This window comes from Aptenodytes forsteri, unplaced genomic scaffold (genome assembly GCF_000699145.1).
Source record: "Aptenodytes forsteri isolate BGI_AS27 unplaced genomic scaffold, ASM69914v1 Scaffold8, whole genome shotgun sequence".
In the NCBI taxonomy this organism is placed as follows: Eukaryota; Metazoa; Chordata; class Aves; order Sphenisciformes; family Spheniscidae; genus Aptenodytes; species Aptenodytes forsteri.
This window is the reverse complement of record NW_008796218.1, coordinates 11,548,508-11,571,319: the sequence shown is the minus strand read 5'-3', so window position 1 is coordinate 11,571,319 and position 22,812 is coordinate 11,548,508. Positions and strand designations below refer to the sequence as shown.

Below are 22,812 nucleotides of genomic sequence, written 5' to 3'. Positions count from 1 at the left end.
TTTTTTATTTGAAACCTGATCATTCCCCCCATTTTAAGACAACAATAGTCCAGGGAAGCAGATCCAAGAAATGACTGAGCAATTACTGTGATTGAAAGTCCTGTCCAAGAATTGTGCAATACTTTCCAGTGCTCGCTGGCTCCTTTCATTCATTGAAAACTACCAAATGAGTATGTTAGATTTAAACATATACAGAGCCACTCAATACAGAACTTTATTCTCTTTGAAAGTACATTTCACCTGAGCCAAGTTTTCTAATGGCTGTCAAGTAACACCTTAACATTTAGTTTGACTGATCATGGCAGGTAGTACACAACTTGTATAGAGAATTTTACATTGTAGCTCTAGTAAATTAGTGACTACAGTTGAGAAAAAAAAACCTCCAAGTTTCTCTGTATGCCATTAACAGATAGTAAAAATAGTTTCTTGTGAAATTTCTTTATGGAAAGTTGCCAGCAAACATCTGATCAGATATGAATAAACTTACACTGCTCCTCATGCACAAATTCCACTTTAGTCAGTGGAAATTTTTACTATCTTGACACTCATTCCTATACAATTTCTTCTATTTTACCTTTTAAGTTATACTTCTAGGGTTCTGTTTTCCACAAAGCATCTAGTATCTGACTCAGAGCAGAGGATAAGTATGAAGAAGCAGCTATAAAAACCATAGCACAAAAGTAGAATTTTGCAATTTTTTTTCCCCATTTTTGCTTTCACATTTCACTGTAGATTGCTACATCAGGAAAACATTATTCAGCTTATTACCAAAAATCCACATGGCTGTATTTTCCCACTATTTTATAAATACAATAAAATGTAACATTCAAATTATTTTTGTATTCCTCTGAGAAGAAAAAAATTAAAGTTAGTATTAATATAGCTAAAAAAGGCGTATGCAAATAAAAGCTGAGCACTGATGATTAATTTAGTCAAGCCATATGGGAATTTAAAACTAAGTACAAATGAGAATTTAACCACGACATTAAACACAGTTCAAGTTAGAACAAAAGCAAAGGAAATATTCTTAAGTAGTGATACTGCAATAACATCTAAATAAACTTGGAAGAAGCTTTTTAAAACTTTACCATAAAGACAGAGACAGATACATAACCCAGAGAACTAAATAAGTAAATAAAAAAAACCCAAAAAACAAAAACCCCAAACCAAAAAAACCAAAACCACTCTAGATTTCATCGTATAAATCTGGGGTTTTTTTAAATGAAATTGCATCAACATGTTCCAAACCCGTAATATTCAGCATCTATTAGCAACTAGAATTAATAAGCAAGTAGACACAATAAAACTGTCTGTACAGGCTTGCCAGTACACCTTCAGGTCTCCATTATTCTCCAGTTCAGAGCATCTCTGAAATAGGCAGCCAACATGGTCTGGATCCTGCAAATCACACGGAACTCCTAACAGTATCAGAGGGATAGCAGAATGCCAACACCGACAGAAGAGTCAACTGTCTTCAGCGGCCAGCTCAACCTCTTATTAAAATAAGTGTATCCCATTCCAGTGTCTGAATCCTAAAGAAGCTCCTCACCAGAGCCACTCACAGAAGACATAGATGTTTTCAAAATTAGACTAATATATTTTCCAGGGAGTTGTTTCCCTCTCTCCCAGAACAGCTGTGCACAACTCATACATACGTACAGGATTAAAGCTACCTCAGCATTTTCCTTCACTTGCAATGAATGCCATTTTTTTTCAAGTGCTAAGAGTTTTGTTCATCAAAATGGTATTTTATGTTTAGTCAATTATTCATTCTAGCTATAACAAGCAAAGCAATATAGGGTTCAAAATATGCTCCAGATGGTAAAAACACAAATCAGAAATAAATCAATTTATAAAAATAGGAAGAGATTTGTTTTTATTGCCATAATTTTACTTTAAAATATTCATAAGCTTCCTTCTCGTTCTAAATTAGTTCAGAATACTTTGAGCTAATATCCCTCTGAATTTGGAGACATTGAGAGCTTATTGGTTTGGTTTTAGAGAAAATTGTCATGTCAGATGCTAAAATAATTCACATTAGAAATGTTCTTTTACGGAGCAAAAGTTCTCAAGAACAAATACTTTGTCACAGTGAAACTGTTTTCAGTGTACATTAGCAAAAGGAACACACACACAAAACCCTAAATGAAATATGCCTGGAGAGGAGATGAAGCCTAGATAAAATGAGGGAATAACTGAGCCAGACCAGAGAGAATGAGAAAGGATACAAGAGGAATGCAACCCTGAATTTTTAAACAGTGATAAGAAAAGAGCTTGATCTTGCTATTATACTATTTTGTTACAGTTCATTTTTTTCAGATTAAATTATACTATCTTCAAGATCAAACACTATTTTGGCAGGTGTCTGCCTTACAGTTTTGAATATAATTTCAAGTTTCTACAGTACTAATGCAGAAATCCAAGTGTAGACTGGAACCACGTGTCTGCCCATACCTCCAAGAGCAACAGCACATTTCCAGTGCTCTTCCCATTTTGTCCTCTATTCCATGTAACAGCCAGCAATTCCAAGCTGAGGCTACTATTTTCAATAAATAAACTTTCACACAAAAATGAACTTTAAAAGAACTGACAATACGTTTCTGAGGACCACATCCACATATGCAGAGTGTAACAAGAAAACTTCCACGTTAAATTTGTATAATCATTCTCTTCTTCTCACTTTAAGGCACATGATGGAGGAACTACACGACAGAAAAAAGCTGAATTTTTATTTTAGCTCTATCAACAATGTTTATACTAAAGGCAAGGATATATTACAGGTAAAGAAGTATTTGTTCCAGTACAAACCCATATGTATTTGGTCACTAAACCATTCACAAAGTTCCTCAAGTCATCATCCCACAGAAATTAAAAGAAACACGCATTCAAAAGAAAAGCAAGACATGAAAGAAAAGACATGAAACAGTCAAGTTGAAATCTTTCATTAAAAAAAAACCAAAACAAAACCAAAAATGAACACAGTAAGAGATAATCACTGGACAAAAAAGAAGAAAACTGGCTATTTGAGAAAAATTACTAAACCAGATGCAAATTATTCACACAAGTAAGGATATGAACAATCAGGCCATACTAATTGAGCACAATAAACATATCGTCACTCATTAAAGATCTATCTGCCTGAATTTATCTTTGCTTTCTCTTCAATTCTTGAGTTATTCAATCACTTCCCATCACGCAGGAAAGGAAATATTGCACTATGAGGACAGAGCTATAATTAGATATTTCTGTATTTCATTTCCCATATATGACTGAATGAGAATGGATGGGAAAAGTATGAACAGTGATAATAATAGTAAGTTGAAACATTCAGTAAGAAATACATTGGGCATAGAATAGCGTCTTAATTCTTCCTCAGCACATAATGCTGTGTTTACTGCAAGGTCAGTTAAGTTACTATAAGAGAATTTTAATGAAAACAATTATAAATTTAAAATAACTGTGTTTAAAGCATTTAACAGTCACTAAGGTCAAGTGATTACAGCAGTTACAAGACCCCAGGGACATGTTCACACCAAAACAAAAGTGAATACATTACCTCAGCCAGTGTATGTAATCACTAAGTGACCACAGAGGTTATTCAATGTATGAGCCAAGATGACTTTCATGCAAAACCAATAATGAAAATTCACCAGCCAAAGAGAAAAAAGCATAAGAATTAGTGGAAGAGCGGGAAAGAGGGCGTGGAAAGTATGTTCCGCGATTTGGCTGCAGAGATGAGGAAGAAGGATAAACATTAATGAAATGGATGGACAAGGTGAACATTTTGCTCAGGTGAGATACCCGAAGAGTTGCAAACGGACGCAAGACCCACAAAATATAAAGTTTCAGGGTTGACAGAAGTGCTTTCAGTCCTGTATAACTCTGGCATATGTAACACCCAGTGAAGTACAAGCAAGGCAGGGGTTCAGAATAATCATCTTTTAACTTTTCCCTTGGCTTTACTGCTGAGAAAATTATGCATAGTCATTGTGTTGTGGTTATCCCATTATATAATCCTAGTGGAGATGAGGTCCTGTTGTTTTACCACAGAGTAGGTAAAATAAGCTATAGAATGAAGCCTAGCTTTGATCTCACTTCTCTCCCAAGGTATAAACGATACAAATACCTTGTCTTCATTACTGCTTTACAACACGATTGCCAGTGGAGAAAACCATGCACACAAGAGACTGAAAACCCCTTTCTATAAGGAGAACCTTGCGTTTGATGGGAGTTCTCAGTGCATTGCTTTGGAACAAGGTTTCTACCAACTATGATGAAAAAAGATGCCTTCCACTATATGGCAGAAGAAAAAGGAATCCTGCTTGTTCCTACCGGCCACTGGTATGTATTTTTTAAACTATTACATGTTATCACCTCACAACCTTCAAGGTACTAATCTTCACAATATACATAGTAAACAGTAAAACGTGCTTACTCCCATTTTGCAGATAGGAGCCTGAAATAAAGTGGCAAAAGGGCATGCCTGACTTCATATTGTTTTGATTCCAGATAAGGAGAGGACAGCACTGGAGCAAATATTCACCAATGCGACAAGATTCCCCAGGGGAATCAATTTGCTGCCTCACCTTATGCCAGAAACCTAATAACTGGTATTGTCATATATATGAAAATGCAAGTAGACTCTGTGCATGTAAGGAGAAAAAAGACAGACAGACAGACAGAAAGAAAGAAATAACAAAAGAAGTTTTCTCTGCACCTGAAATATGAAAGCCTGAGGCCAAAGCCAGTAGGTCCCCACACAGTCAGTTTCAATGACACCGACTGCTGAAGAACGCAAAACCTGCTTTCTCAGATAAATACTATACTGACTTCTACAAGAACGATATATATGCTAAGAAAGCTCCATGGCAAATTATTGAGGCTGGAACAAAAGCTATCCAAAGGGTTATAATTCTTCTGTTGCAAATGTTAAACCAAGGATCTATGTGATAAAATTACATCATCATGAAACACCTGTTAAATACAAGGAATGCCAAGTGGCTGCCAATACTGTAAGATTCCCCATGAAAGGGTGAAAACACACTAGCAGCTTACTTGTTTTGGCTTTCAGCAGGACTGAGTTAGCATTTTCAAATGCCAAGCACCAGGCATGGGCTCCGGCTATATCAAAAGAATACTGGTGAAATGACCCAAAGACCAAGGAGGAACTTTGGTAGCCAGACACTGCTCTCAGCATGGCATTCAGGGTAGACTTTGGAGGTCTACTCTCTCCAGAAAGCAATTCCTTTTCTGGAGCTGCCTGACATCTGTAACTACTGAACCTCATTGAACAGCAGTGCTGCCCAGCTTCTCTACGAGGACTGAAGCTTGGTGGGACCACACCGCCCACTCCCAGTGAAGCTGTGCAGCCTCCCACTGCCCTTACCTTGCTCGCTCCTCCTCCTTCGCAACACTAAAATTTACAGATTATCACAAAGAACTCAAAAGTTTAGGAAGATTATTCCTACTGTGTCTCTTCCCTCAACCTATGTACATATCCACCTACTTCTCCTACCACTTCTTATTTCCTAGTCCTGCAATTACATTCCTAGAAAAAGGATAGTTCTGAGCTCATAAAATCTAGTGCTGGTTTCTAGAAATAAGAACAATAAAACTAAATTACAGTAATACAGCAGTATCTGGAAGCCCCAATCCCACATGCACAGCAATAAAAAGAAGGAAAAATGTTCTTTAAAATCGGGCTATGGAAATCAGAGGCAGTCAGAAGGAAGATAAAAAGAACAGTATGGAGAAAATGCAAAGGAGGGTGAAAAGATGGAAAACATGAAAGCTCTTCTATTTAAAAATTCCTTTTGTAAATCCAAATGTTCTTTACTTATCTCTTGAAGGGTCAGCCAAGGAACTCCAATGGAATAAAATGATGGTATTAAACGCATGTAGAGATGTGGCCATCATAGAGCAGGAAAGAGAGAGTGCAGTGATGGAGGTAAAGCATGATGACAAAGCTATGCTTTCAAAGGTTTTTACATAATGCTGTAAATTCATTCTAACGATTCTTGAAGATCAGCTGCTTGAGTCACCTTCACCTCTGACTGTTTCTAATGCAAGTGGTGACACAGCAGTACACAGTCAGCCTACCAGTGGCATTTATAACAGAAGCATCCTGCACAAGTTCCCCTCCTTCATCTTGGTCTTCTGCTGTTGCAATTTAATTGCCCGCATCTGTAGGAATACACTATCAATGCACTGCTATCAACTACAGCAGACTGCAAAAGGCATTCTACCAAAGAGGCACTGAGTGCCTGCGTTCAAATTTAAAATGCCAGTACTCTAACTCAAAGAGGCAATCATGTGAATAACACCCCCAAAAAATTCTCCTCTTCCAAACAGTATTATTGATTTTGCTATCCTATATTGTGGGAAGAAGTACTTTCATAATTTCCAAGTATGTTGTAACTTTCAGCACTGCTTTCAGTTATGGTAAGCCCAAAATACAGCGAGCAATAGTTTTGGCTGTGGACATAAAACCCCACAGCGTCAGCTAACAGGACGCCGTATACATTCATATGAAGTGCCACCACTCCCTCGGCGCACACAGAAGGCTACATAGTCCTTGCTGTGGAATGACAGAATCTTTTCCCCCCAAGATAATGCAGAAATACAGCAAAGTCTCTAAATTTGTCTTAATTAACAGAATCATACTGAGGCTAGAAACAGCACATCACACGAGGACAAGTGAAGCAAGGGTAGGGGGGGATTTTCAAGTGCTCTAATTCAATTAGGAGGCAGTGACTGACACTTGGACAGGAGAGGTTAATTGGGGTCACCAAAACGCAGTAATTCCTTACCTAACCAGTCATTAAACTTCTTAACCTCTGAGGGCAGTCCCAGTTCGGTGAAATCGCCCGTGTGGAGAAGGATGTCCCCATAAGGCATCTGGATGCCATCTGTTCTGGAGTGTGTGTCTGAGACGCAGACAAAGCGCGTGTGGCCCGCTGGTTTTGGAGTGTCATATGGGATAGGGTCGACCCTAAAGCAGACACATAAAGATCTCGTAACAGTTACAAGGTTAAAGCCCTCCCATCTATTATTTCAGGTATCAACACAGATCTATCTCTACATAAGCATGCATGCACACACACACATCCATTTACACACACCATGCTGAAAGAAATCACTCTGTAATGCAACACTGCCAAAAATCCAGAGGGGACCACAATGCTTCTTAAATACTCACCTGGTAAGGAAGGAAGATTAAAAGATACACAAGATATGGCCAGTTTCTGATACTAAAGTTAATTTAAACATTGGAGAAAATGGAGAAAATGGATTTGAGAGACTTTGAATTCAGATATATTTTTTCCATCATCTGCCTTATACATGAACAAGTGCACGGGCCATTAAATAACAGGTCTCGCAGGTGGGCCAGCAACAGGCTCTCACTTGAGCTGAGCAGCTTAGCATGTGATTTTGTTCAAGAGCACAGGCACTCCTACAGATTCCAGCAGGAATATTTGTTTACACAAAATCAGGTACATTCAGGAGTGCTTTGATGAAGCCTGGAAATTGCAGAAGTGCGTCTAATGACAACTTCTTACCCTCATACAAAATCCTGAGCTCATCTTCCCAAAATCTATGAAGTCAGGAACTGATGTGGTAGAGCACTAAGCAACCATAGATAAAACATTTTTTCTATAGCCAATGATGTTAAAAATTTAGTTCAATTGGTTACTTGCAAGCTACATTTGTTGATTTGATCTTATCGACTACATGTGACCCAGCATAGAAGTTTGGTTTTGAGGCGTTTTGGTTTTTGTTTTCTAAATTTAAGCAGAACAGAGAAAAATAATTGACCCAGCATAGAAGTTTGGTTTTGAGGCATTTTGGTTTTTGTTTTCTAAATTTAAGCGGAACAGAGAAAAATAATAGGGAAGAGAAGTGCTTTATGCATACTTAGTGGTTAGAAGTTCTAATTTGTAACAGAGTAACTTAAAATACAAAAGGCAACCCATTGCCTGCTTTGGAATAACAATTATTTCTCTGCAGAGTTACTGTAACTTGATTTGCTCAACTTAACTCAACATTTGAATAGCGCAGCATCTGGATTAACACCACAGAAAACCCCACCCCAGCTCCACAAAACTTCAACCCATTCCATTGATGTGCCACTTTGATCATGGTTAGAGCTTAGCTTCAGGTAGAAATTTTGAGGTATGTAGGACTTACGTCAGAATAACAGTCCGCTTACATCTCAAATCATCAGAAAGGTAAAACCAAGCTCTAAGTATTTTAAAGCACCCAAAATAATGCTGTTCTAAGACTTACTGGGACAAACTGGCACAACAGACATTCAAAAATCGGTGCCTGAAAGTAAAAAGAAAATTAAACAGGTTTTATTAGTTTTGCTCTCCACACTGAATGAAAAGAAAAACAAGTAACGAGCTCACATCACTGTGAATCTGTTTTTCTTAAATCCCCATAGTTGTAATGAGATGTATGATCAGTAATAGAAAATAAAGCACATATCCTAAGAAAATATAGACTTTTGAAGTATTCCTTTATTTACTGAACTATATTTACTACTTTTAGTAAACTAAGTTAGTATTTAGTATTTACTGCACACTGAACTGTGTGAAAACTTCCACCAGTCTTTAACTTCAGCTCCCTACATAGGTGAGAAACACCAAAAGCATCTTCCAGGGAACAATTCAGCTTCCCACACTGGCGAGTTTACAGAGGTTCAAGAAATCAAGCTCCATATGGATATGTACCAATCTCCAATGGAAAAATGTCCATGTGAATGCTCTTACTAACAAGATTTTACTCAGTCTTTTAGATTTGGTAGAATGTTTACTAACAGGTAAGATTTTAGCATGGGGGGTGGGGTGGGGGGGGGAAGGTATTATTTGTTAGACTGCATTTTCCTAGGTACCATAATGAAGTATTTCCAATTAAACTGTATTTACCAAATGCACCACATCTGGTTGCCATGGTCCGCAGAATTAATTTGCAAAATTCAGGCTCTACAAGATGATGATTACTTTAATTTGATCTTTACTTTAAAAACAGATTTTACTGCAGGCTGGACTGCATGGGAAGGGGCAGTTTGGTAGATAACTTTTTTTGGTTTTGGTATTGCACCTCCTATTCCACCCAAAGCACCAGGTACGATTAGTTGAGCCATATAACTGGTTACCGCTACAGAAATCCACTGCAAAAATCTGAACTCTGACAATCAATGGATTCTTCTTCTCTGCAAAGGTCAGAAATTAATAAGGTTATTATTACAGGGGAAAATTCATTTACCTGTTGAAATCACACTGGCAAGCTGGGCAGAACTGTAATTATAGGCCATAGTGCTTTTGTATTTGGTGCCTTCCTCCCAACTACTGAAGGTAAGCCGAAACTTTTTAAATAGCATGTTACATAGTAAACATGGGGGTCTCCAAATCAACACTTCCACACTTCCAAGTATGTTTACCCCAGACAACACAAAAAATTAACACTAACTTTCATCAGTACCACACACCTTGTTCAGATCGTCTCTGCTTGAGCTGTGACCAGCACTGCCTGCCTCTGGGGAGTCCAATTTTGTTCGTACACAGCAGCTATGCTTTTGCTATTCTCTGCAGTTTGTTTCCAAACAAACCCTGTTTTGCTTTAGGCAATCCCTATTAGGGTATGACACCAAAATCTGGTTTAGGATTTTTCTATTCATGCAATGACTGACTTACAGAAAATTCTATAATCGAAATTCATTAAGTTCCTGACCCTTCTTTCTCCTCTTCACAAACACTATGATGTTGCCAAGTAACCTTTTTTCTACATCTTAGCTTAATTTCTTCTCTTATTCACTAGTGCTTGCCTACTAAGTATTTGAAAGCGAGATACTAAAAGTTATTGTGTTCAGCCCATCAATTTATCTTACTCAAAATAGTCCTTCAATAGAAACTTAATAAAAGTGGCGTTATTGCCAGTCCTAGAGGCTCAAGTTTTCTTTTCATCCACAGCTACAGTATGGCAAACAGTAATGCGAGATTTTTCTTTTTCACTACGTCATGAGAGGACTGGCCTCTGAACTTGTGAGATCAGCTACCGCAGCAGGCCAGGCACTACCCTTTCACAGCTTTTGGCGACGCACTGCTGGCTAGCAGGCTCCTACCTGGGCTGTGAACGTCATCCCTTCTTCTGGTGGTCTGCTCACCTCACGACCCAACATCTGGGGATTATAGACTGGCATTTCTAAAAGCTCTGCGATAGTTATGCATCTGACCCTCACTGCAATTCAACAGGAGATAAAATAATTATTTCAGCCCTGCCCATCACCAGACTGCTGAATCAAGAGCACATACCTAAGAAATTCAACATACTCTTTACCATTTGCTCCAAAACACAGTGCATCTAGCTAACTTTGACACTCTCCATCACCACCAATTTTTTCAGTCGTCTTGAGCTGGCAGACTGAAACACTTTACAGATTACTTGATCACTGCATTTGGAAAAGCATGCTCATGGAAAGATGCAGTAAACGTTATTCCAGAATAATTTGAATGTTTATACGTTAGGATTAATACAGCAATCAGGAAATGGAAAACAATCTAACAAAATAGCCAAGTATCAAAACGAATGAGGATTTTCTTGCCTTAAGTTAGTAAATTATTTTGGACATCTAACTTCCTTTACAGACAGCTATTAATAGGTACTTATCTACCCTAAGGTATCTTGCACTTTAGAAACTCAGGCACTTAGGCGTTTTTTCAAAAGTTTATGTAAGACCCAGAATGAAATCCGGTAAGGCAGTTGAGCAATGACTGCTTTCTAAGATCATGACAGTAATGTAAGATCTGTCACATTTAAAGCATTTATGACAAGGGTTTAGAAATCAGAAGGGACAATGTAATCTTCACACACTTCTATAAGGACCTTGTTTATCAGATAATTACTTGGCTTTACTAAACTGCCCTTACCACCAGTTGTTCTCACTTAGAGTAGGAGTCCCTCAGGTACAAACCTCGAATTTACAGGTCCTCGCACGTTGCTGCAGCTGAATCAAACGACAACATAAACCAGGCTCTGATTTGGCTTGCTCAGCTATCACTAATCAGTATCTTCCTCCAAAACCACTGTTACCATGGCACTTCCAAGACAGTGGGGCCGTGTAAGTAAGCAAGCCAAGCACTGCCCCTTGCCCTGCCGGCTGTGCACATGGCAGCCCATGCACGGTGTTGGCTGGGCTGCTGGCACCCGGTGCTGCTCCCAGGGACTGCACGGACTTGGAGCTGTATGCTGTCATCCACTGCACAGCAAATTTTGTCACGGCTTTACGGTTTAAAAGCTGAGATTAAATAATGAAACAACAACCAGCAACACAGAAGTTATCAAAGGGATTTTGAGAGCGAGGTAGGAGGGCTGAATTCAGAAACTCACAGAGGAGGAAAACACTGGGAATTTCACATGCACAGAGGCAAAGGACTTGATTTGGGATGTCACGCTATGGAACAGACACATTAGCTGTGTATTTCAGCCCAAGCTTATGCTAGTTACTCATAACGATGTCTTCTAAATCAGCAGTGTTGGAAAGTACCTCTGAGACAGAAAGGGCAGTGCAGCCCTCCAAGAGACATAGCTGCAGGCAGAATTACACCGAGATCCTGTTTTCAAAGAAAATGCAGAAGAGACACAAGCACCATTTTTCTGAAAGAAATAGAAGGTTTGATTCCAAAGGATAATTCTGCATGGGTGACTTTGAAAGCTAAAAATACAGGGCTCTGGCTGGGTTAGCCAGTCCCTGGGAACGCCTGTGCTTAGAGAGGTGAACCCACAGCCTTTTCACTTCCCTGCTCTCTTGGGTTTTGAGATATGCAGACCCCAAATGCCCCCTTATAGAACAATTCCCAAGAAACCAATTCATCCATGAAAACTAAATAAAAATCTTAAACATTAAGCCAGGAAGAATTTCCAGTTCCTAAAGTGGAATAAATCACTGATGAATGCAGCACCTATGCTGGGAATCATCCCACCCCAAACCCTACAACTCAAACCGGCACTATTACTGCTTACAGTCCACTACTTTTTAAGCTGTTTCTGTCAGCTTTGCTACAGGTGAACAAGTCAGTGGTCACTGCAGAAGACCATGTAATTTTACTCTTTCCCAGACTCACCAGATGAACAGTCCCATGACATACAGGCCCATGTCCTTCCCAGACTTCATCACACTGTATGCTGTCTTTTCATCTCTTTAATAATTTCTCCATTGCGTTCTATCTGTGACTGAATTTGTGGGTTTGTTTTTTACGACATCTAAATTAGCATTCATTATAGATCCATTTAAGCACAGACTTCAAGTCTGTGTACCACATAAAATCTGTACGTGTTGTTGCACTTATTCTACTGTTCTGGGAGTCATTTGGAGACATGCTATCTAGTTACTATTCTATATTAAAAACATACCTAATATTACTAGCTTTTAAAAAACCACCTACTCATACTTGCTATGAATAGTCAGTTTTGTTTACAGTTTAGCTTCCTCTTGCAAAACCTTCATACTCTTCCTGCTACTCCTATTTTCAAAATTTGTAAACAAATACTTTTTCAAAGAGCCAGTTAGCTTGGTATATTTATTTTAGAATTAAAATACAAACATTTTCTGCAAAAACACTTTAAAAAGCTTGTTTCTAAGTGCTGTTAGTTCCCCCTCCTCAGCTAAGGCAACAAAAGATAATTTTGTTGAAACTGGAAAACAAAAGCAATTTATTTTCTACATCTTCATCTTTTTCTCTCTTTGAATTCATACCTCCGCCTCTACACATGCTCCCTCTGGCATGGGAAGTTCAGGAGAGGAGAATAACGGGAATTTCTGTGAAAACTCCTTGCTACGGTACTTAAAGTATTTGTTACTGTAGCCAAATCTCACAGCTTTGTTATACTGTGATATTTGTTATTTCTCTTAGAGCCAGTCCCAAGTCTTGGAATTGGGTGATCATGTGAGACCTGTGGCTTAATTATTTTTCTCAAAATATATCAATAGATCTCTCAGTTGAAGAAAAATGCATTAAATGCATCTGTATGCCCTGCAGATGTTCAAGAAATTGAATGAAAATAAATTATGTGTAATTGTTCTTCTTTTTAAAAAAAAATCTCAGGACTATTAAGCCAACTTCGTAATTTTAGAACCAGTTTTTAATGCCACAGACCAGAAGGACTATATCAAAAATCAAATTGTAAATGTGTCTACATTTTGAAATAAAAATTTAACATCTGAATTTAAAATCTTCAGTTCATAACGTTAACGTAAGTCTTAAAATGTAGTGTCATTTGGTTTAGTTGATCAGGCTGATACGAACACGGACACGTTACTAAAGACTTCATACATTATCAGATTAAAAACCAAAACTCCAGCATCAAATGTGGAGCAGACACAGTGCCCCTGTTCTTCATTAGAACTTACTCAAAATCTTTTCAGCTGCTTCACTCTCCCAAAGCTACAAGAGAGCAAGCTTTCTGTGCCTGTGTTGCTCTGCAACTGCATCCCCCACGGCTGCTCTGGATGCAGTTCCCCAAATTTGTAAGGCATCTTGGAAGATCCAGGCATTTCCTTTTTTCCTCTACTGAAGCACTCTTATTTCTTACAATTATCACTGTGACAGCACCCATCCCGTAACACCCAACATTTCAACTCCCCTATGTGCCGCAGCTGCAGGATGCTGGCAGCCAGAGCCACAGCAGCGACGGCACACATGGGGACAGCCTTCCCACGCGTGCTGCCCATCTGCGACACCCCATGGCCAGCCAGGCAGAGCAAGAGCATCCCCTCACCCACCACAGTGAAACACCAGTGAAAGGCCCATCGCTGGGCACACACCAGAGCTAACAGTGCACAGTCAAGACCAAGGCTCTTGGACGACAAAAATCCAGAAAAAGGCAAATTACACTAAGGGAGGGTGTAAGACTGTTGGGATGGTGACGGAGACCTTGGGTTTTTTCCAAGGACTCACCAGGCCCCAGGGGTTTTATCCAGTGCTCTCTCTCCTTTGCCGCAGGCTCAGCCACCCATGCTCAGCCACCCATGCTCAGATCGACACAGCCCCAGCATGCACGGCTGTGCCTCCCCAGCTGCTCCGACCAGCTGGCTTTGCTCCCTGAACTGGCTCAGCTCACTGAGTCCAACAGGCCCTGGCATCTTTATCTCCTTGAGTCATCTCACCATGGTTGCCCTTGAACACAGTGTAGATGCTGGTTTCCTAAGCACAGCTGTAGATCCCAACCCTAAATGAGACTCTACAGGAAGATGGCCCAGTGATAGGAACTTATAAAAAGGAAAACAAAGTACGTGCCTGGAAAAGGGGGAGGAGGTGAAGGAGAATAACACACACAGCTGTCAATAACCATTTTCGTTTTCTTGCTTAAGAAATCCTAGTACCCATGAGTAAAGCCAGACACCACAGGTTACCATGGGCTTTCCTCAGCCAACAGGGTAGCAAACAAACTGGAGAAAAAGCCAGGTGGGGTGGTGGGACTGGAAGGAAACCCAGCAGGGCAAACGCTCCGATAACAGCACGCCAGAGATGGCTGCTTCAGCCTACGGCCTGCCGCCAGGGAGGAAAGGCAAAAGCCAGCGCACCAGGTAAGAAAACGACTGCAAGTCAGCAATCTCCACAGGGCCACCTCGGCACCTCTGCCTCCCCTTCCAGGAGCTCCCTTCCCACACCCGCCTCCTATTAGAGAGCCCACCGGTGGCCCCTCCAGGGCTAATGCAGGCAACGTGAAGGCTCGGCGCATCTCTCTCGCTCCTGGCTGTCACGCAGGAGACGTACCTCCAGAGCCACTGCGCTAACACTCCTATGTAAGGAGCCGGGGGCCTGAAAACTCACACTAGTCAGTCAAGAATTATTATCGCTTTGTAACTTGAACTTAAGAATTCCAAACAAAACAGGCCTTTTATAAATATTTTTGAAGCTGTAGTGACTACTTTATAAAATGATTTGGCAAATAGATTAACTTCTCAGTATTTACAACTGATCTCCTGATTTTGAAAGGGAAACTAAAAAAACTTTGATGAAGGGGACAGGCAGGTTATCTGATTGCGTTGTACCCTCCAACGAAAGGTGGACTGTCTGCAAATTCTGACAGCATAAATTCAGCGCATCATAGGGATATCCAGACATCTCCAGCCAGAAAAATATATACATGCACGTACACAGAGCGGATTTGGTGATACAACACATGCTGAATGACACAAAGCCAAATACTCATTTCTTCTCAATAAACACAATGAATGTCGAAATATGGCATTGCTTTAGTTGGCCGCTGTCAGCCATTAATTCTTTAAATCATACATATTAGTGCTTTTGTTGACTTGACTCCATCTTCCAGTATGGTCAAACACCAAGAAAATATCTGTTTTCTTCTCTGACTAAAAAGAAAGGGATTCAAATACCTTTCAACGCTCTCACTGATAGATCTTATTTATACAAGCACACGTATCTAAGAACAGACTACCCCAAATCAGCTAGAAAGCCACACCTCTTCTGGAAAACTCCATGTACACGTGTCACCCATCAAAACCTTAGAAAGAGTTCTGGAAACTGTAAAACAGAGGTCTGATATTTATTTCAGAAATTGCATTAATTGTGTCTTGGTGCAATGTGGAAAAAAAAATAAATTACATTTACAAACCCACAGGAGGATTCAATGCACCACTCAGCAGCTTACTGCTAACGTTTCTAACAATTATAGCTGCAGGGAAATGATGGATCTTTTTATTACAGGTTTTGGAGCTGTTTTACTTCCAGTGAGATTTATGAGATTAAACAGAAAAGACCTGTATTATCCACTGTCATCATTTGGGCAAACTTAAGAAAACCCTCCTTTATAAGGAATTTTTAATAATATATCTTCTCAGCCCGATATAAACCTCAACTCATTAAGAATCCAAACTCTGTTAATCCCAGATTCTGGTCAGTAATAAAACCACAGAGGTAAAATCCAGATTTTCTGTGGTCTTCTTTGGGGGCAAATAGTCACCCGGTCTTTTTTCTGAAGTACCTAACCTCCTTTGACATTAATGGGAATTCAGAAACTGAATTGCTTGAGCGCTTTTGAAAATCCTACTAAACATCCCTTTGCAGATGAAATTTCTTTTTAGTCCATGAAATACCTTCTAAAATTTGGGTACAAGTGGCTTTCCAAAGGTTAGAGAAGCAAAACAGAACTGAAAACAGTGTCAACACCAGTATCGGCATCACTCTAAGGTCCAGGCAAAAGTTTCTTCTTTAAATAAAACAGTAAATTGCCATTTTTATGCTGGTATGGTTTCAATTAAAAGTAATTAAGAAGCACTTTTCCCACACTCTGTTGTTGTTGTTGTCGGGGGGCTGCTATAAATCATGCCTTCCCCCCACCCCAAAAGAACTCATTTGCTGATAAAACTGCACCTACTAGGAAGGTAGGTCAATAAGCTCTCTACACCGAAGGCACATTTTTATTTCCCTACTATAAACTCTACAAACACCGACTCATTAAATATATATAATCTGGCATCCCAAACCCCAAAGAGAAGAGAATTTAGATCCAATTTTAATTTAAGGACAATGAGATTTGAAAAATTCACGTTTTTATATCTCAGCAAGAGTGAGGCTAAACTAATGTGTGGTATCCCTTCAATTATTTCAATTGCAGGAGTCATAAAATGGCGTGGACTTATTTCTAGGGTAGAAACCACAGAGAAGGTTTTAGCCCTTGCTTCAATAGTAAAACAGTTTTTCAAATTGTAATGCAAAAAAAACCCCAAACAAAACCCCACCCAAAAACAAACAGAAGCAGATCTCCAGGATAATTTAATTAGTTTCGCTCTAACTTGACACATCAAAAATACCATCTTTCTCAGAAATTAGGATGATTTTGGTCAGAGGGACAGATGTAAAAAACTAATGAGAGGACTTATAAGGTTCTGTCAAAACAAGAAGTGCATAAGAGAAATTACTGCAGCATATACTCCATTTCTTATGCCCATTTGTATTAAGAATGAAATCTGGAGTGTCCTAAAATGTACAGAATTCATAAGCATAACTCAATACTTTTTCTGGGAGATGATAAATTCAACAATAGACAATAACTCTTATGTAATAAGGCAACTAGACAACCGGACTTGAAGGCATACAAAATTCTGAGGAGAACTGATTATCTTGCAGAATTTGCTATGAAATCTAAAATCTATCTTCATGTTTCAGAAACAAATACTTCGTGTTTAGACCCCCACAGGATCGAGCCTAGAGTGTTTGCCGAGAAACACCTGAGGTTGGCTCTCTCCCCCCCCATATGTATTTGTCTAAAGTATAGTAACTACTTGAAATTTCACTGACTTGCAGCTCAGGAAATACAAGTGTTCTTCTTTAATCGACAAGTTAACTATACAGTGCAAGTAAGAAACTCCGCACTTAGCCTTCTCAATCATTTTACTTTCTGACCTGAAGGTATCACTCTCTCCAGTGATGAGATGCGATTCAATCTCCATGCAAGCAAAGTGTTAGCCCTCTCCTAAACACAGTGCGAAGTCATGAGTCTCTCTGCTGCTCTGCCTTATGATTTGACTTCCACAGGGGTGATGGAACTGAGTCAAAAAAACCTGTTCAAATGAAGAACAATTCATGCTGGGCAAATGCCACCAGTTCCCATTTTTAAGTTACTAAGGGCACAGAGTGCCATCAACATGCCTATGAAATTGTCACTGATGTTAGTAGGAAATTGGTGAGCAGAGCAGAACATATAACTCAAATAAAAAGAAATTTCCTAGTATTCATGCAGCATCAGATACTATTTTAAGGAAGTAAATTGGCAGACACTGTATGTTATCTACAAAATCCATTTGCAGAGCTGAACCAGTACAATAATCTGTCTCCATTAGGGTGTATATTCTCTACTGCATCTACGCTCTAACAAACTTTTTGAAGATATTAATAATAAAATGCTAAATTTCCTAGTATTCATGCAGCATCAGATACTATTTTAAGGAAGTAAATTGGCAGACACTATATGTTATCTACAAAATCAGAGCTGAGAGCTGAACCAGTACAATAATCTGTCTCCATTAGGGTGTATATTCTCTATACGCTCTAACAAACTTTTTGAAGATATTAATAATAAAATGCTTCCCATCAAAATCCGGGTCTAACACTATAGGGTGTATATTCTCTACTGCATCTACGCTCTAACAAACTTTTTGAAGATATTAATAATAAAATGCTTCCCATCAAAATCCGGGCATCTAACACTATTTTCCTGCCAAATAAAACTCTTCATAACAGCTATGCTGTCTTAAAAGGCCTTTTGCCACTCAGTCTCATGTATATGAATTATTTCAGCCCTTGTCAAAGGTTTCAGCCTCTAGCTCCTCTTAAGGTTTAAGAAGCTTTCTGCAGGGAAGATGGTAAAATACAGACAGCAATTTAGCCCTCCTTCTAAAGTTAAGTCCTTGTTTTCAATAGGAATAGAGAGAGGATATTATTAACTACCTTCTACCAACACCAAAATACAGGTTCCTACTCAGCATTGAGATTATTGAAAAGCTCGGTACATTAAAATGGTTGACTGAAATTATGTAAACTTTCATGTTATATAGTCACGCAGCTGGCCTAATATTTCTATACTCCCAGTAATTCCATTGCCACAAATTTTGACATCAGTCATCTTAAGCTCAACTTGAATTCTAGATTTAGACTGGTGAGAAATCAGAATCAGTCTCAGGATGTATAGAAAAATATGTATTTACTTCGCGTAATTTTCTTTGAGATAGAGAAAAAAAATACCAGAACCAAGTTCTGCTCTTAGATATGCTCTCAACCTTTCATAGTAATTTTGCTGGAGACACGGAAACATAAAATACGACTTCGGGCATCTACTGGGGAGAATTTTGCACTTTTATCTTTCTATCCTTTACCTTTCTAGTGCAATTGTCTTCATTACAGCTAACATCGTCTCCCTGACATACATGTCTAACATGAAACCCAGTCGCAGACAGAACTGGATTCAATCAACAAAATGCCGCAATTCCTTGGTGACTGAATTGGAGAGGGCTGTAGCGTGCTGTACCGTAGATACTGAAAGCAGGTTCTTTTATTTGTAAAAGATTGTGCCAAATACATTCCCAGCTAAAAAGATTATACCAGATAGCTTTCTCTCTCTTTTCTCTCTCTCCAGTATTAAACAACTTATGACAATGAAACCACAGGTCAAATAGTATACATTCCACAATATTTCATGATACAAACATTAGTCTGAGGGAGAAAAAGCTTGGTAGATAAAGCTGTAGCAGGGGGAGAAATAAAATCTCACGTCTGCCCTAGCAGAACACTGCACGAATGTAGCTTCAGCTGGAGATCCTCCTTAGAAATGCACAATTCATTCTGACTTACTCTTTCTTCACCCCTTTATTTTCATTTTCAAATCTCGCTCATTATTTGGTGTTCTCATACACTTTCTCCTAAGCAATGAGTACTTATATGCTCGAGGCTGCTGAACTCAGCACCAATGCCTTCTTATAGAAAATAAAATTAAAAAAAATCTTATGGATAAAAAACCCCAGCACTTAATACTTTTGTTGCACCATCACTATAACTTGTCTATGGCATTTATTTGACACACATCACGTTTAGACGATATTATGAGAAGCACTGCTGCATATATGATCAGGAGGTTTTATCAATAATGTAGTTAATAGGCAGAGGGTTTGTGGGCAACCACAGTGTTATAGGTTATCTAAGAACATTTTTGTTTTGCTTATACTTCTATCATAAAAATTAATGACTTAAAAGTCCTCAGTGGGAGCAGCTGGGACATTCATATTTACCAGAATTGTTACTGACTTCTGCAGTTAGCAATTATTCTTACTGTGTTAAACCATTTATTTCCAAATATGTATCCCCAAAAATCAAATAAATCCAAAAATGAATTATAGTCAAGATAGAAATCTACCTCAGGGATACTTTTAGAAAACTCAATTTAAAAATGCATTTACTTTTGCTTCTATGCCAGTAACAAAGGCAGGGGAAAAGAGGCAACAACAGAATCATTTTGATTTCAATATTATCTACAAGTCAATTCCAAAGCCAAATAAGCTGAAACCCCTCAATATGCAGTTTCTGTATGCGAACAGTAGTAAGGTATTATCACATATGACTCGGAGGTTGTTGCTAATTGTACAAACCTACTTAGTAATCACTTAATATGCAACAGAACACAAGACCTTGAAAGCTTTGAAAACTAGCTGCTTTCCAAATCCATACATTGCATGCTATCAAAATTTTTGTTCACATGGCAGATGCAAAAGTGCACTGCAGAAAGTAATTTCTATGCCAAATACAAAAAGCAAATGTTTTGTAGCTTTGAAATTTAGAGGAAGAATATCACCCTGAAAAGCTCCAGGAAGGAGGGAAACAAGGCGCACCACATTACATTGCCCACGTCTCATTTTGTATCATAAAATGTTATTTCACTTATGTGACTCAGTTACAAGCGATGCAAATGCAATCTCACTGATTACAGTTCAAAACAAAAGAGGGAATTTCATTACTTCAACCAATGCATTAGACATGTAAAAATTATGAAACATCCTATCTGCAGCAGAACAAATAGAAACCATAATTTCACATTTAGATGGGAATAACTAAGGTGGGTGAAATTCATCCTATTGTGGTGGGTGCCGGTAAGGCATAAACTGAATAAGGCAACATTTAAGCTCACATAGTCAGTGGCACATTAAGGTCTCATGCACAGAGATGAATTCCACCAAACTTGTCATTAATAAGCTAAAGACAGAGAAATCATACCTCAGACCCCCCAAACGATGAGTTAAAAAAAAAAACCCAAACAACAAAACAAAACAAAAAAAAACAACCCCACACCTTTTCTTATGCAAAAGAATCTTTTTTGCTGTTTTTATTTATCTTTTGGTTTCTTCAGGCTTGAGAATATGAGGACGTTACTCTGAAGTAAGACAGGCTGTGTGAATTAGAAGTACCATAGCTTTTCCTAGATTACTCCCCAGGGAGCCTATTTATTAGGCATGGTCCTGTTTTCTGATTTAGCTTAAGCACTTTTCCTAGAGACTACGAGTGTCCGCACCAAGAGGAATTTCAGAGTACCAGCTGCAGAACAGCCTTTTCTGTAGGAACTATCTGAATCAGTTTCCCTATATGGATACTCATTTAGTCTTGGTTTTCATCTTCATACCCCTCTTAGTATTTAAAAGGAAACTTAAATGTTTTTAATATGTATTCTGATAATAAACACTTAAGGAAAGCTTCAGCTACTTGAAAATTCACAGTAAAACTGATAAACTGGCAAAACCAAAATACATAAATATATGGAATATCAGGGTGCACTCATCGTCAGCCATACCAACTTGGGTGGGTTGTTGTTTCGGGGTTGTTTGGTTTTTTTAAAAAATCAAAACAAAACCCTTTTTGCTTTTACTAAGAATATGTGTAAAATTGCACCCACCTACCCATCCACAGTAATTTTTCTCAGCGTGCAAATGAAATGCCAGTTCTTTTCCCCGTCGTTATGGAGCAGGAAGATACCTTCCAGGGACAGACTATGACAGAATTCCACAACAGCTCTGCAAGGCTATGGGGAATTGCAAATTAAAAAAAAATAGGTTTCTATGAGTTTTCAGCAAAAAATCATTACTAAACATTCTGTAAAAGATAGTAACTAAAACTTCCCAGCATCTTTGACAGGCTTGTGACTAGTAGGGTATTTTCTAAGTAAGGAAACAGGCTAATTCAGTAAATTGCTCACCCCCCCCCCCCCCCCCCCCCCCCAACTGTTAAAACCTGGGAACAGCTGTCTTAACTATTTCTTCCTTTACATCTGGATCCATTTGATTTTTAGTTTTCTTTACATTTCTGCATTCTGGCATTGCCACTGAAATTTCCAGTTGGGACAGCACGAAGGGCTTGTGCTCGTGCTTACTGAAGTCAATAAAGTCAGAGTTCACAGTGACTGTAATGGTACATGAATGTGAGCTAAGTGAAACTATTTTGTTCACACCAATACTTTAACAGTCATCTATATTAAACAAAATTAGCCATTAAGAGCCTTAGTTCTTTGACTAAAGTGACTTAATTTCCTGCAACCTTTCTCCTCCTTCCTCCCTCCAAACTTTTTTGGCAATCAAGAAAAGACTTACAGGCTGTTTCATAACAAATACTGCTCTTAAGGGCAAAACTGGCAAGATACTTCAATCTGTTCCAGAAATCCCTTCTGCAATTAATTATTCCATCTAGTACTACTCTACTGGTTTACTTTGGCCTATAAAATCCTGAGCTCCTTCACCTTCTGCAGACTGTGAAGACTTGAGACTAACCATACCCCTAAAGGGCAAAACTGGCTCTTTCTAGAATTAAGAGGCTCTGGTCAATCTGCCTTCTGGAAAATCAACTGCTCTAAACTTTTCCTCAAGAATGGCTTTGTCTGCCGGCTGCTGTAGAAACCAAATGGTAACACGCTCAGAGGCTTTCCAGTAGCAACTACTTTTGCATAAGAAACCATCTCTAGCACTTGCTAGAAAAAATTCCATTGGTATTACCTATAGTAACAAGGATCATGTCTATTTCTCTCTTTGTCAAGTGGCATGTTACTTTTTTTTAATAATGATCATCTTTAACTGATGAAGAGAATACCATGCAGTTCCAAAGAGCTATGCTCATCTCGCCCACACAAATGACATTTTCTTGTCTGAAGCATCACAATCTCCCCAAGGACCATTTCTCACTGAAGTAATACCTTGCTGTTACTACGATTTGATACCTGTATACCCTTTACAGTGTGTCACCAAGATAGCAGCAAATACAA

General features: G+C 38.8%; 1 protein-coding gene across 2 annotated transcripts in view; it reads right to left on the bottom strand.

Moving 5' to 3' along the window:
- Positions 1-22,812, bottom strand: part of MPPED2 (metallophosphoesterase domain containing 2) — a 105,650-nt gene that overhangs the window by 63,179 nt on the left and 19,659 nt on the right. Inside the window, exons 2-3 of one of the 2 annotated variants that reach the window (XM_019474512.1) lie at positions 8,287-8,325; positions 6,810-6,991 (exon numbers count right to left, since the gene is read on the bottom strand). In XM_019474512.1, coding sequence (XP_019330057.1) covers positions 6,810-6,991; positions 8,287-8,325 — 221 coding nt within the window. The remainder of the gene's footprint in view (positions 1-6,809; positions 6,992-8,286; positions 8,326-22,812) is intronic. The other variant, XM_009288860.1, reaches the window with a different exon arrangement.